Source organism: Rhineura floridana, chromosome 5 (assembly GCF_030035675.1).
Source record: "Rhineura floridana isolate rRhiFlo1 chromosome 5, rRhiFlo1.hap2, whole genome shotgun sequence".
Taxonomy (NCBI): domain Eukaryota; kingdom Metazoa; phylum Chordata; class Lepidosauria; order Squamata; family Rhineuridae; genus Rhineura; species Rhineura floridana.
The window spans coordinates 52,903,987-52,920,487 of NC_084484.1; the positions used below are offsets into that span (position 1 = coordinate 52,903,987).

The 16,501-nt window shown below is 38.2% G+C and overlaps 1 protein-coding gene across 2 annotated transcripts in view; it reads left to right on the top strand.

The window, feature by feature from the left end:
- Positions 1 to 3,700, top strand: part of SEPTIN10 (septin 10) — a 48,223-nt gene extending 44,523 nt beyond the window's left edge. For both annotated transcript variants that reach the window (XM_061626734.1, XM_061626733.1), the window contains exons 10-11: positions 252 to 442; positions 3,038 to 3,700. In XM_061626734.1, the coding sequence (XP_061482718.1) occupies positions 252 to 442; positions 3,038 to 3,053 (207 nt within the window). In that variant the 3' untranslated portion in view covers positions 3,054 to 3,700. The remainder of the gene's footprint in view (positions 1 to 251; positions 443 to 3,037) is intronic.
- Positions 3,701 to 16,501: the final 12,801 nt, after the last annotated feature.

Below are 16,501 nucleotides of genomic sequence, written 5' to 3' on the forward strand. Positions count from 1 at the left end.
ATCCCCCCCCAACACTCACCTTAATCATTCTAATAAAACCTACTTACCCATAAGTAGCGTAATGCAAACACATACAACATTTTAACATAAAAGTGTGGAACATCACAAGTATCAATAAATTAAGAATGCAAAATTCCTGACACATTTAGAAAATCATTTTCTGTATTTTATCATGCCATAACTGAGAATAGTATGCGAAGTGCTAGGCTACCCCCTTGTGGGCAAAGTGAAATTTTTGTGCTTGACTTTAGCTACAGGTGAAGTTTGAACATTTAAAACGGCTTCATCAAGAAGAGAGAGTGAAACTGGAGGAGAAAAAAAAGCTTATAGAAGAAGAAATTACTGCATTCAATAAAAGAAAAGCTGCCTCGGACATACTCCAAGGGAGGCCACTGCCCCCTACACCCACTGTTGGTTTAAAAAAAGATAAGGATCGGAAAAAGTAAGTAGTCAAGAAGATTTTAGGATTTGGGTTATAGGACAGGATAAAGTGTCCAGTTCAGAGAAATATTTCAAAGAGTATAAATTATTCAGGTAGCAAGTATAATAAAAATAACTTTGCTTGAAATTGAGACTATCTTACTGATGTTATCAGATAATTTTGTGAGCACTCTTCTTACGTTCCCAAAAGGGAACAAGGTTTTTGCCTTAGGCTCCTGTGCTTTGATGTCAAAGATCAGGAAATTTTGAATGAGAGAAATTTTGAGTGAGAGAAATAATCCTTTGAAGGGAACACATGAATAGTGTTTGGAAGTAGTTTACAAATGTTATACGCTTAGAGTGTGTTAGTTTTCAAAGTTGTAGAAAACAAATCCTTGTTCACAGTGTGTTCTTGAATTTTGTGTTCCTTGGAATATTACTCAAATTCACAACAACCTTTTGGAGTTTTGTAGTCATGACAGACGCTATTACAGAATGATAAACAACCTAAAATGTGTATTGGGTTAAATTAGGTGTGACAGTTGCTGTACTCACTGGGAGATATCCAACATTAGTCATGCTCAAAGTAGACTTACTTAACTCAGCGTTAGTCTTGTGATTTCAATGGGTCAATGCTGATTATGACAGCACTGGATATCAGCTACAATTCTGCTCAAAATCCCAACTGCTCTAAGGAATAATTGTATATGAAACATTTTTTATTAATGGTCAAACAGTAGACATCTGCCTTTTAAGTCATTCATTGATAAGAAATGCTATCTCCTCAGTAGTGAGTGTAGGGTGACATCCAATTATATCTGCCTGCTTGCCCAATGGAAATCAGGTTGCACGATGGGACTTCCAATTTTTTCTTTTCCACACACATGCATACAGTATACTCCCCAAATCTGCTCCATAGGTTTCCCGACCCTCTGGAGAAAATACAGGACTGTGATCGGGGCTGCTAGGAGAAGGGGGAATTGCTAAAACTTGCTTCTCTCCCCTTTTTGCTGACAGAAGCCTTACTCTTAGCTGAACAACATAGTTTTGATACTAACATTGCAAATATGTTTCAAGAATGTCAGATTAAAGACTTATTTTACATAATTTATACCTCACAACCTCAACACAAATGTATGTTCCCAGGACAGCTAACAAGTAGTAGAAAACAAAAGTAAAATTTAAGTAATAAGAATAATCAGTGCTTTTTTGGTTAAAAAATGAGGTGCTGGGACTTATACCTTGATAAAAGTACTGTGGCAACATAAAATGGTTGTCATGGGCAGCAAAAAAAGAGGTGATGGTACTGTGCTGGTGAGTACTGTCAGAAAAAAACACTGAGAATAATCAATAAAAAGGCAAACACATACAACAAACTAAATAAGCAAGAGTCCATTCAATAGAGCAGTTTGATTTTACTGTCCAATTTACAAATGTTAATGCTAGCAGTTCTTTAAAGCTGAGAAAAACAGAAAGGCCATTTCCTGGCATATAAAATATAGTAATAAGGACTCAGAGTGGTTGTCCCTGGGGAGGGTATTCCAGAGTTGAGGAGCTGCCACTGCAAATACTCTCTGGTTGCCACCCACCACACCTTAGATGCTGGGGACACCCAAACAAAGGACTCAGATTATCTCAGTGGACAGGTGGATTGATATGGCAGAAGGGGTTCTAAATCACATAGTGCTGTACACTTTGAACTGAGCTCAGAAACTTTCTGGGAGCCAATGGAATTTCAGTACAGACAAGAATTGATCTCTGCCTTGATCCTTGTTAGCAGTCTACCTGTAGTGTTTTGGATTACCTGCATTTTCAAAGGCGAACCCACATAAAGCACATTGCAGTAATCCAGCCTAGAAGTTACCAGGGCATGAATAACTGGCTAACTATCCCTGTCTAGGAGGAGTCGCAGTCAGTGTGTTGGCCACAACTGATAGAAGGTATTTTGTGCCACCAAGGCTCATTGAGCCTCAAGTAATTTAACAGTACTCCCAGACTGCACATCTGGTTATTTAGGGAGAGTGCACAACCTCCCTGAACTGCCAACCAACAGCACCTTAGTCTTCCAGGACTGAGTTTCAATTTATTGATCCTGATTGAGCCCAATGGGAAACATTGGAAGCTCCCATATACTGAGTTCAGGCCATTAGTCCATCTAGTTCCGTATAATCTGTGCTAACTGGCAGAGGCTCTCCAGGGCTTCAAGTACAGATCTTTCCCAGTTCTAGCTGGGGATGCCAGGAATTGAACCTGGGACCTCTTCCCAAAACATTGGACCAGGACCTCTCCAGTGCAGGTAGAATTTACATATCCTTCATCTGGAAAGCTAGCACATCAGGGGAAAGGCTGAGCTAAAACCCTTCTCCTAGGTATGCTTGTTTACCATGTGCAGTAGAGTTTTTGATGAAGGGAGCATTTCACTTAGGAATTCTCGTGTAGTCTGAAGCAGTTCAGTCTGAGAGAGACTGTACCATGTGATATTTCTCAACATTTGAGTCCAAGTTTTCCCCATTTATCAAAGTAAATACAGATATCTCGAAGACAGATGTTTTAATAATGTACGTATCTTTGGTTTCTGTGGAGAAAGGCACACCTAATAGAACTCTTTCTGTTTCAGCTCTGGCTTTCTGTGAAATTGAAGATGCAAGAAGAAATTGTTCACAGCTGTCAATGAAGAAATTTGGATCCCCCTTTTTTAATGCAAACTAACTTGAAAACTGACCACCGCTTAACGAAAAATATATTAAAATGTATAATCAGTGTTGCATACTGTACTGTAGGTTGCTGTTGCATTAATATATTTAAAAGGGCATTTCCTGATAAGCACTTAAACTGTATACCCATGGCCAAGTTGCATGCACCAAAGATAACTGTGCCATAAAACAGTTTTCATTCACATTATGAATACTGCAGTGAAGAAGTGAATATATATTGCATCTTTTAAAGAATTGGTGCCTTTTTCATGTGTTAACCGTACACCATTTAATGTTCCCTTTTGAAGCATTTATTCAACTGAATAAAATATGTAAACTTGTTTAAACAACCACTTCCTTTTCTGAAAATGTTCTAAATGCTCTTTCTAGGTTGTGGTAATGATAAGCTTTTGAATTATTCATGTAGTATTCATGTAAGCATAAGCTTCACTTCAAAATATATATTGAGAACCAACTTGGTTTTAAACATATCTTCCACTTGTAAGCTTATGAACAAGAAAGACTGTACATTTCATGGAAACTAGGAATTTATAAAAACAAATAAAACTAGGTTTGGTTAATGAAAACCCTGACAATTTCAATTTGTAACATGATACATCAAGTCCCTTGGAGTGAGGCCTTCCTTCCATTTTAACACTTTGCTAACTAAAAACAAACTATAGGGTTGCAGAACTAGCTGCAAAATCCTCCAAAATAAACCTTTAACTCTGTAATCCTATGCAAATGCATATTTAATCAGAAGCAGGTCTTACTGTGTTCAGTGAGGGGAATACTCCCAGTAAGTGTATACAGCAGGTATAGAGAACCAGTGAACTCCAGATATTGTTGGATTCAAACTCTCATCAGCCTCGGCCAGCATGGCCAGTGGTCAGGGATGTTTGAAGTTGTAGTCCAGCAACATCTGGAGAGCCACAGATTCCCTGGTGTATACAATTGCAGCCTAAGCTTAAAACTAACGTTCTTTTGAACTACTTCTGAGTAAACATGTAGAAGAAGATTGTACTTTAAACATAACTTTAACTTAATTTTAAAGTTCTTGTACTACCTAGGGCAGGCAATAGTTGCTAACTTTCTGATGGTTCCAATTTACTAATAAACAAAAGCAGCTGTTTGTGTAATCCTTGGATTTCTGTAGGCTTTAAAAATACTTCTATACATGCATAACTTTGAAAATAAAAATGTACTTGGTTAAATGTTTAGTAATTATTGACATTGCTATAATATGATTGCACAGTTTTAATTTTCTGTACAAATACAGATGCCCTACATAATCGCACTGCTTCGTAAACTGTAAACTATATAAACTGTAAAGACATTGGTGCTATTCAGGCATTTGGCAGCCAGGTCCACTTGCTCAATGCCCACCGTGGCTGATGTGTAATTGACATCAATCTGAAGTGGGCTGTTTCTACACACATAGGGTTTCCTCCAAGAGGATGGGAACTTTAATTCACCAGGATTCCTGTCACTATGTTGGAAACCTTGTGCCCAGAGAAGTGCCCCCTTCAGAATGCTAGCGGTCACATGTTGCCTGGGGTGACAGTGTGTGCACAGTGGTGTTGAGGGGGCAGGAATAACCCTGCATGTTCTCATGGGGCCCTTCACCCATCCAGTACCCACTGATACTGGATGCCAGAACAGGGCATCTGGTACTATTGGTGGTACTTAAGAGATTAAAGCGACAACCACCAAAATTAGTGGGGATATGCTAGAGAATACCTTTCCAACTCTTGCCTAAGCCTAGCTTTCAGCCAATATCCCTTGCAAAATAAGTTCAGTGCTAATGATTTTGATTATATGAACTGAGTGTGCTTCTGGATTTTAAGAATTTTTCCTCAAAAACCTCTGAAAATAAGAGGCTGCCTTGTGTGATGTATGTGCTTATTACAATGTCACTAAGACAGTGTTACTCCTAAATTGCTATGATATATTCTTAGTCCAATCTGTTCTGTCACTCCTACATATCTCCTGGAGAGTACAGGAGATACTATTCTCTGTTGTTTGTCCTAAATCTCATAGACCTGAATCCAGTCAGGTGGTGCACAATTATTAGTGGCCTGGAAGGAAGATATACATCCCCATCTAGTCAGTTCAGTTGGGAGAAGATGTGCTTGCGGTGTGGAAATGCATCTCTATGCTCACCACTAGTGTGTATGTCTACTTTTGAATGTGGATCCTGTTTGCTACATCAGGGTGACTACTTGCCCTTTCAATAGTTTAATGTAAATCAAGAATACTCATGTAATTTACATGTTTTTTACATTTCCATGTGGTACTGAAGCACATGTTAATAAGTCATAATGCTGAACAGGAAGTACATATATTTTCCAAAGGGATGATTTATGTGTAGATTTGTCCTAGGTAGGGGCTAGTTCCAAAGAATGGTAAAACTAATTCTCTGAAGTTCACACTCCAACTGGGAGTGGCACAACCAAACTGTTTTGCTGACTGCCATATTAGACCTTTCTCTTCTATTTTCTATTGTACACCTTCAGGAAAAGAAATGCAAGTTAGAATTTTCTTCTAAAATAGTAGTTCCTCTTCAATAGAAGTGTACCACTGTTTGAGAAAAGCAGTTTTTTTTTTATTCAGGACACCTGGTTATAGAGTTATCATGCAGAGTAGAGTTGCAGAGACATTTTAATATGTTCTGTGCCAGGTCACTGAGACTATTGTTAGGAAGATAATCCCAGAGCCTTCCATTAGACTTCATAGTAAAGGAACACCAGAGCCCAACTATAATTGGAGCCAATGTGCTTCCTTTTGTGTTCCTTGCCACTTAGGGAATCTAGGGAAAAGAACTGAAAAGTAGGCATTCCATATAGTTCAGCTATTCTTAGCTGAAACAAGATTCCCTAGCTAGGCCTACTCTTCCCAAATGCAGTGTTTTATCGGGAATTTAAAGAGAAAGGGGCACTGTCAATTCAAGTCTACTGTTTCAGGGTTACACTTTTAAGAGGTTTGGTATAGATTTTTAAAAAGAGGTCACTATATGTAAATGAAAGTTCAGCAATAGGCTGGCAGAAGCAGAGCTGGTCTACAAATATTTTTATACAAAAGGTAAAGGTAGCTGTGTTGTCCCATAAGAAAAAACCAGAAATCCATATTGGGGCAATACCTTTATTATAGCAAACAAATAACACAAAATAGTGTGCAGTCTTCCAAGTTCTCCAGAACTCTTTAGCTAGGAAAAAAGTTGGCTGAGCTGAATCCATGGAGCTTAATCTGGTCAGAGGCTGAACATGAAAATTGGGAGGAGGTAGCAGACATTCAAATGAGGCTGGTGCTACGATGATTTCAGGTTGCAACTATTTTATTAATTGGAATCACCTTTTACACCGCCTCAAGACAATTTAAAAACATACCATAAAAACTGCTAAAATAGCATTACAAAAACTTAAGATAGATTATCATTACTTATTTATATTATTTTTTTCTATTTTGTATTTTTTTTAACTTATGGCAGAGATCTTTTCATCCAGCTAGAAAAGCTTGGGGGCTGCTGGTAAAAAGGACCATACAGTTGTTGATGCCCTGGATTTGAAAATACAATATACAATTGATTTGTTAACTAGATCTGTTTCCATCTTTAGGCAAAACTCAGATTCCTTGGTAGTACACAATAGGCATAAAGAGAAACCAAGCAGTTTTTATATTAACAAAACTGGAGATTAACTGTTTCCTGCCCAGTTTTGTTAGTGATCACTCTCAACTTTGCCTTGTTCCTGACTCTATTCTATCCTTAATTGTTTACTATTGCTTGCAACATTCTGTGTTCCCTCCTACCATATCTCCTGTCTTCAGTAGACTTGAGAAGCTTTGTCTTGAACCATTTTACCTGGAGGAGTCTGATGGTCTCCTTTTGTGTGTTTTCTAACTAATATTTCCTTCTTTGGGCTTAACTACAGAATTACTTTGCTGCCACCGGTTTCCTGTAAGCTACTTCTGCTGCAAGTTAGGAATTGCCTTTGGAGATAATGCTTAGGAAATTGTGCTCTATGTACATGTTTATGACCTCTGCTCTTTGGGTATGGAGTCTCTCCAGCTTCACCCCACATCCACGCCTCTTGAGAGGGCAAGTTGACATACAGGCCTAACAGCACTGAAGATAATGACTGACAAAGAGACATGTTGTGTATTAATACTGAGACCTTGTTGGCTGGTATGTCACCAGAGCAATTCATAACATTGTACTGTACTGTAATTATTGTAACCAAGATACATTACATGGCTTGCAATCTCAGTTAATCCAACATCTCCATGATAAAATACTATTGCATAATACTGCAAAAATGTTTTCAAAGTGGATTGGGGCTTTGCTCAAATTTCTTGTGGTAGGTTTCTGATTTCAAATCTCATGTTAAAATAACTATGCATAAAATTCACCAGTAGATGCTGCTCAATAACCACCGTCTCACTGCTTCCTGATTCACAGTATAAATGCCCTAGAACAGTGTTTCTCAAACAATGGGCCACAGTGCCACAACCTGCCCAGTGCCTTCTTATTTGCCTGTCCTGCCCCACCCCCTAGCCTTGCCATAGCATTTTGGTTAGACCAATATAACATCAACACTTCCTTGCATGCTGCATAAAGGTGGCTCGGAGGAGACAGAAGTTCATGAGAGTAGGGGAGGGAAAGGGCCAGAGGAGGTGTTGAAGGGAATTAGGGAGTGAGATCAAAGGTTCAAATTTATTATTAATAGATATTTAATAATACAAACAAACAAGCTGGGAACATGAATGTAAAAGGACCTGGGATGAAGGGTAAAAGAAACTGGCAGTTTGGTGGCGGTAATGGTAGTGGGGGGAGTTGAGCTGCGAAAGGAGAACAGAAGAAATTGCAGGAGATGGATAAAAGTACTTTGACAGCCATATGGAAGTTAGATGGAAAAAATGTTTTAAAAAAAGAAAGAAAAAGCCTTATCTACTTAGAGCCTCTGTCTGGATCATCAAATTCTGCCTAAAAAGGGGAAGCTGAGTCACAGTACTTCCAGAGCAAATCTCTGTACTTAGGTTGAGGAAAGCTGAATTGTGGAACCCCTTGTTATCAGGAAAATGCTGTGGCAAAGAATTCAGCAATTTCCTAAAATAGGTTACATATCAGTAGAAAATAATGTCAGTAATTGCCAGCTGATCATGCCAAACTCTGTCTCTATCTGCTACTATCGTTTTATGACTGGTGGATCTCAGTAATTTTCAGCAGTAATTCTCAAGTGAGCCCTGGGGGTAGAAAATTTGAGAACCTCTTCCCTAGGTAATCTTTTTGTTTAATTAAAAACAGTCTCATGTATTCTAATCAACATGTAACCATATTTATGTGCATATTAAAATGTTAAAAATCTGTTACATTTTTGAGGTTTGGAAACATATTTGTGTATATTAAGTCTGGATCCCATTGGATCCAACAATTCAGAACACTTATGAAGACTAATTAGACTGGCAAGGCAAGGAACAATGTCTGCAGGAACAAGATTTTGCCATTCAGCAGAAGATTGCATGTAATGGGGCTAGATGTGCCTCCAGAGATTTCCAGAGCCTGGACACAGCCACTGAGAAGCACTGGAAGTACGCTCAGCTCTCCTGTCATTTTGGGAGATAGTGGAATATGGAAGTCTCAGAGCTCCTCCTGGATAATACAGTATCCAGCTTTAATTGTCTCAGTGGGCCTAGTTTGGTTTCCAGTGCAATTGGGCACAGATAATCCATTTTTGTAATAGGAGTAGTGATGGTGATAACTGAAGGCCAGACAAGATGAAAGTTTTGTCTGGAGTACAACTTCTATGGGAGTAAATGAACATAAATTAGTTTACAGTGGATTTAAGACCTTTTCAGTTAAACTATTTGCATTTTCGTGAGGTTCAGTGGCAATGCCTTTAACAGAACAGTTTTTAAATTCCTTTTTAGAAATGTGTTTTTAAATTTGTATATTTGTTTTTAATGTATTTAATTGTTGTAAACCGCCCAGAGAGCTCTGGCTATGGGGCAGTATACAAATGCAACAAACAAACAAACAAACAGGAAGCTAATCCCCCCCACTTCCCTGTTTATTATGTTGACTAAGGGCTTCACAGAGTCACACTATATAGTCGAGTGAGGTGTAGGCCAAGAACGGATTCAATTTGCAACCCCTGTTCTGCCCATTTGTAGTATTAATATTTTAAGCCTAAATGGCTTGCAGAGATGCAAAGGGGATGCCACGGATCAAATCAACCATTTGATCCACATATCTAACAGTATAAACTGGAAGCTCCAACTCTCCATTCTGTGTCCATCATGATGAGGTAATGGAGGGTCCCAGTGAGCAATTTCTTTTCTGCTCCATTTTAGAATAGATACTGGGTTGCTAGGCAACATTTTCCATGTAGCCTGCTCCTCATCAAGCGAACTAGATAAAAATCAAAACAATTATTTTAACCTTCTCCTGGGTCAATTTATTTTTGTGATGTGACAAGGCAAATTACGTTGGGGAAATTGTCTTCAAAGGGGGATTGTCTCTATTTTAATCTATTATACTTGGGTAGGTCTCATCCAATTTAGTTACAATATGTCAATAAAACTACCTCTTAATCTTTCATAAACTTTCAGTGAATGTGAAAATCATATTCTAAACAACTTGGGGAGGTTGACTATAAGAATAAGAGCAGAAAGCGTGGTTGCCAATCAATTTCCTAAGAAAATAATATATGTGGGGGGGTTGGGGTGTGTGTGTGAATATAAAAAGGTCAATAAAGCTGTTTTTAAAGTTACCATCTGAAGACGAAAATACAAAACTATTTTGAACCATACATTTAAAGCTCATTCAACACACTTTAAAATCCCATGACTTTCTCTAAAAAATCATGAAAACTGTAGTTTGTTAAAGTTGATGGGAATTTGTAGCTCTGTAAAGGGCAACCACAGTTCCCATGATGCTTTGGGGGAAGTCGTGTGCTTTAAATGTGGTTGTATGTGGTTTAAGCAGCTTTAACAGAAAGAGAACTTGTGCTGGCAAAAAAATTTCCTTCTCTAAAATCATTTATTGTAGAAATTTGCTTTATTATATTGGAGTGGAGTGGGGATGGAAAGATCTGTTTCAGTTCTCTCAGTTTCTTATTTTTCCAGTGTTAAATTCAGTTCTCTACATTTCTACAGCGATCTGTGAATTTTTTAAAAGATCCTCATGAAAATTATCCATTTTAGTGTAAATTTCTCCATATAAACACATTGTGTAGGCAGTTTTGACAAAGGTACACATTTTTGCCAGCCATTTCTCATCATTTCATGCCTTTTTGCATGTTATTTTCACTCGTGTTCATTTTTATGCACACTTTCTCCTAATATATGCATTTTTGTAAATGTTGTTTAGTTAGCGAACTGCATCCCAAAATTCAATAAATGCAAATTTCAAAGTATAGCTGTGTTTTGGTTCTCATCTTGTTTTGGAAATTGTGAATTTTATAAATTCTGCTTGAAATGTGAACTGAATCGAAGTTGTCACCCATCCCTAGAGTGGAGAGGCATGCAAGAGGCTAGATTAACTTCTTACTATACAGTAACACACATACGGCAGATTGGTTCATTGTTCCTCTTTCAACAGGAGAGCAAGTGGGTGCAATGGTAGCCATAAGTGAATAACATGCAACTCAAGGGCTTTTCATACAACCTTTCCTTTGCAAGTGAATGCCCAACCACATGCCAATGACTTCCCTCTTGGCTCTGTTTTTGTTGGATGTTTATGATTTCTTCAACCTTCCAGGCCTTTACAATTCCATGACTCCTCTTTGAGAAAACTTGGATTGTCACTCTGATGCAGAGCTTGGAAAAGTTACTTTTTTGAACTACAACTCCCATCAGCCCAATCCAGTGGCCATGCTGGCAGGGGCTGATGGGAGCTGTAGTTCAAAAAAGTAACTTTTCCAAGCTCTGCCGGGAAGTCACTTTTTCTGGCCTCTGCAAGAGTGCTAGTGATAAGGCAAGAAAGAAGGAAAGTAGAAGAACTCTTTGTACCCACCCACTTGCTTTCTTGAGTTTGACTGAGACTCTTGCCATTTTCATTGCTGGAGTTGAGCCTTCCTATAAAGGAGAAGAGATAATGAGAGGAGGTGGGAAGAAATGATGGGGCTGGGGATGCAACAAGGGTGAGGAACATCCCCATCCGGCCAGCAATATACTACTCTGCACGTGACACAGGCTTAAAACACTATTGACACCAGTATCCTAATTCCAGCATGGCAGGGCATTGTGATATGGAGTCTGCTATTCCAGCGAGCTACATGGAAGTCCCCTTTGTAAAGGGAAAGTGGTGCATTTCAGTGCTGACTCCTTGTCTGAAAGCCTGCAGTTCAGAAACAGTCTCCAGCAGCTACATCAGGAAGAGAGGACCTCTTGCTCAGCCTTTCAGCTGAACTTAGGCCTGGTAGTGCAGTTGGTTCTCTCTGTCTCGGCAGGCATCTTGGCCAATCACAATCCGTTTCTTCCGGCAATTTATGATGGTTTCTTTTCCTTCCTTCTGCAATCTTCCTTCTGTTCTCTTTCAGTCGTGACAGCACAGGATGATTCTCTCTTGCGTTGGGATCCAATTCCCAGATCCTTGCAGCTTCATTCCTGTTTGTCAGCATTAGTTTGTTCCTTCTCTTGCCCTGGTAAAGTAATCCTGGTCATATCACATGACTAGAGTTCTGGAAGGCTCACTGAAACACAGGCTTTATAGGAGGCACCATCTCAAGAGTCCCAAACTGAGACAAGGCCTGGGCTAGGCCTGACAGCCTAAACTAGGTAAGCCAAGAGGCACAAGCCTGAGACAAACTGAAGGGCTGTCAGAAATGTTGGTTTTATTATATTTGTGTTGTAAATCATACAGCCCCTGGTTACAGACAACTGCAGTTTTTGAGCAGCCATTTTGTGAAAACCCTTACTTATTCAATAACGGTAAATAGAAACTGAATCTTCAACACACTTTACAGGGACAATAAGCATTTTGTCACAGAGGACAAATCCTAGTCACCACATACTATAATTTGGGGAGAAGGGGTCAGTCCCTCAGTTATGCTTTTTGTGGGGAGAGTCGCAATACCCAACTATAATCTCATTCCTAATAATTGGTAGCAAGGGAGCATCCCCTTACTCTCCCATTCCTTTTAAAGTACTTCTATATTTCTTGTTCCCTCTCTGCCTTTTATTTTCTCTTATTACTATGTCAACTTTCCTGGCTGTTCCCTTCTTTCCACGTTGTTGTTTTTCTTCCTTCCTGCATGCCTATCTTTCTCTATTCAGTTGTTGTTACTTCTCTCTTTTATTCCACCTTGTGTTTGTTCTCTCATTACAAAATGTTTGGGGGCAGGCAGCCTTTTGGTTGCTCGTGCAATATGGGGAAAACTTTTTGAATAAACCCTGGCCTCAAGGATGTTTTCTCTGCAAAATCTTTATTGCTGTACAGATTTAGAGGTTTGTGGGCTTCCCCATGTGAAGCTTTGAAATTAGTGATATACAGAGATAATACATAATGAAATGAGACCATGTTCATGGTCTCTGCTGCCATGGAATACTCTATAAAAAGGAGCAATAGTGTTGGGAATTGGTAAATTTGACGTTTACTTAGTTAGCACTATGATTGAATGATCTTGGAGTTAATTATGATTACAATCCCATACATGTATAACAGGCAGATTATTTGTGTTTTTATCTTGACTGGCCTGCACTGAGATGTTCCTTAATGCTGCTGTTTATTTAATAAGTGTTTTTATATTTAAAATCTATGTTAGTTCGATTATATTGTTAGATGCTTTGTGAAAGGTATCCTATTTGTCTAGAATACAAAAGAATGCAAATTATCTCAACTTATTTTAATATTGTATTTTTATATTATTGTAACCCATCCTGGAATTTTCTGATGAAGGGCAGATAAGAAATTTTATTATTTATTTAATTAGTTATAAATAAACAATAATGTGGGGGGAAATGAATGGATAAATAAATAAATCAGTAAGGGAGAGAGGGATCAGGAGAACATGAATAACTCCTGGAAACTTTACCAAGTTTAGAGTGTTAGCAGGGAGAGGAGGAGGGTTAAGCAGTAGGAAACTGGAGAGAAGAGAGGGTTGAGAAGTGTAAATCTAAAGAGGGGGAAATGACCGTGTTATTGGGATCCTGTGGCTGGTTTCAAGTACCAAGAGGTTTAGGCAAAATAACATGCAGTTTTAGTGTATCACATATTCTTCCAGGCTGATTCTTGAGGTGGGTTCTTGCTGAAGATAAAATGGCAGCTTAGTTTACTTGAACTCATAAGCTGTGTTTTGACATCATGCTAAAAAAAATTTACTTTGATAAGAACAAGACACAGTGGGCCTTCAGTTGGCGTGCTTTCACTCCATTTTTTCCTTTGGTGCAGCTGCATGAAGGAAATTGTAAGCTTTGACTCCTGCTTTTGTTGAACCTGATGTTGTGTTATCTGGACATATAAATTGTGGTTAACTATGTTAACTGTGGTTTGTTTGAAACAAGCCAACCTCAAACTACAGATGACAATCATCTTATTCTCATAAGATCTCACTCTCTCTGAGTTATAATGTTAATCATCTGAAAACAGAATGTGTTTTGCTTCAGAAATACTGTTTTTATTTTGACCCTTATGCAAAATAAGTCAGATCCACATGATTATTCAATTAAAATGTAATTTAATCAAGCTTTGACCTACCCTTTTTCCTTATCCAGTTGCTTAAATCTGACATTTGCTGTTTAATTTTTTTTAAATTATTTGGTCTACTTTTTCCAAAGTTATCAATCTGATACTGGAATGAAAGCAACTTCTAATCCATCAATTGATAATCAAGATACAAGGAGACTGTGACTACAGGGTATCTTTTTAGAACAGAAACAACAAAAAGTCTTGTGTCACCTTAAAGATTTAAATTAGTTACCACATGAGCATTTGTGAACTACAGGCACAAAAGTTTGTGTCATAATAAATTTTCAAGGCTGCAATCCAATACACACTTACCTGGGAGTAAGTCCCATTGAACCCAGTGGAGCTTACTTCTGAGTAGACATGTATGGGATTGCCACCTAAGTCTTTAAGGTGTCACAAGACACTGTGTTGGGTTTGCTGCAACAATCTAACATAGTTACCCCTCTGAAAGTTGTTAGCATTATAGATAACATATGATTAATGTATTTAAGGCTTTTTAATATCAAAAGGACTGACAGAAACCTGGTCAGGCATGCTCTGTGTGAATTACATTTAGGGAGCAATATTGAACTCTCCTTATGATATGGGTAGGAAAAATGTAAATTAACAGTAAAAATGTACTCATCTATGGCAGTGTGGACTATGGAACTGTGAGTGTGTGAAACATGGCAGATTATTTGTGTTTTATCTTTGCTGGTTAGTACTGAGATATTTCTTAGTTTTAGGTTAACTGATTTTGTGAGTGTTTTATAGTTTAAGTTGCTTTCGCGGTTTGCTTAAAATGTATTTATGTTAGTTTGATTATATTGTAAGTGGCTTTGTGGAGGATATATGCCTAGAAAAGTGGTAAATAAATGAATGAATGGATAAATGTAAATCAATAAGGGAGAGAGGAATTAGGAAAGCATGGATAATAGTGTGCAGTCGTTACCAAGGCAATCGGAATGTTGGGATGGAAGGAGAAAAATAAATATTTCTGGTGCCTCCAGACTCACTATTTTGTGGGAGGAATTCAAGCACGTACAGGAAATTAAAGTGGATTAAAGCACTCTGATGCCCTAGTGCCTAGAAAAAATTGCTAATAAGAGGGACCCCTCTCAAATTTGCACATATAAAGCAGTGGTTCTCAAACTTTTTTGGTACGCAGCGCACTGTAAAATATATAAAAATTTTCTGGCACACTTTGTGTACAAAATTAAAAATATATTAATATATTTTAAACTATGAATAAAAATAACTTAATAATAATATACTTTCATAATATTCGCGGCACACCTAGCCACCTCTTGCGGCGCACCAGTGTGCCTCGGTGCACCATTTGAGAATCACTGATATAAAGTGAAAAAATATTGTGTGAAGGATACTATGAAAATATATTTTGAAAACATATGTATACTGTCTGAACTGGACATTGTTTTGGTGTGTGAAACCGAGATGGTATCATTTAGACAAAAACAAAAAAAATAATTTTTATATCTGGAGTTTTGGCAGCATTTAGAATACATATATCGAGTTCTTCTTTGCATGAAGTTGGATCTGATTCAGACATACTGGCACTGTGTAGCCACTCTACTCCTGAGATGACTAACTGGTACTGATTTGAAAAGGACAGCTTTGAGTAGCAAGAACTTCTAACTTCTTATTCTTTTAAGTATAGTATCAAAAAGGTGGTCTTTTTGTTATATGTTAATAATAACTAGTAGTAATAATGTAAAAAATAAGTGACCTGCTGTATTTCCATTAATAAACACAGTGAGAAAAATATTATTTATTTTGTAGCATGGATAGTTAGATGTTCAGGCTTGCAAATGTCTTCACTGCTTTCAGTATCTCTAGCGGACACTGAGTTACTTCGTTTCCTCATTAAAACTTGCACCTACAAGTCTTCTCTTTGGCAAAAATTAAAGAGCACAGGATACTTGGTGCTTGGTACTTCTGATACCTGTGTTTCAGCATTTTGAAGTGAAAGATGGTTGCATCAAGATAATTGGCCATGTAATGACATCTTGCTCTTTACAGATGCATTTTTGTTAGCTCATTTTAGCAGAAAGAATTTACCTTATCAAACTTAGCTCTGCAGAACTAAGGTTTTTCCATTTTTATTTTTAAAGTTGGGGTGAGTGTTGTGAGTAGACAGAGAGAAAACACACGTGGTTTGGTCTACCTTCACAGGCTGTAGATTAGGAACAGTAGCAATTGAAGCCACACTTCCCAGTATGTGAATTCTTTTTTACCACTATTGAGCAAAAAACAAACCATCATGCAAATAACAAGGTGCATCATTAGTGGGTTTAAGGGGGTTGAACTGAGCACATGGAACCACTGTTGTTGCTTCTATGGATCTAAGGGAGTGAGGTCAGAGGTAAATGAAATGCAAACAGAAAAGTGATGATTTCCTAAATGCAATACCACACCAACCCCAACTTCCTATGGGTAAGACAGAAAACTCAGCATCCCACAGCCAGTCAGGATTCCTAACCAAAACTAAAATAATCCTAGCAGCCAGTCAGCCAAGGTCACAGAAATCCCCATGCAGCACAACCTGGCCTGGGGGCTGCAGTTAGTGCAGAATGCTGTGACATAATTGCTGACATGAGTGAGACCCTCTCAGCACATAATACCTCTGCTCTGCACTGGTTGCTGATTTGCTACCAGACCAAGTTCAAGGTGTGCTTTAGATGTTATGGGTGCCACATAGTACAGT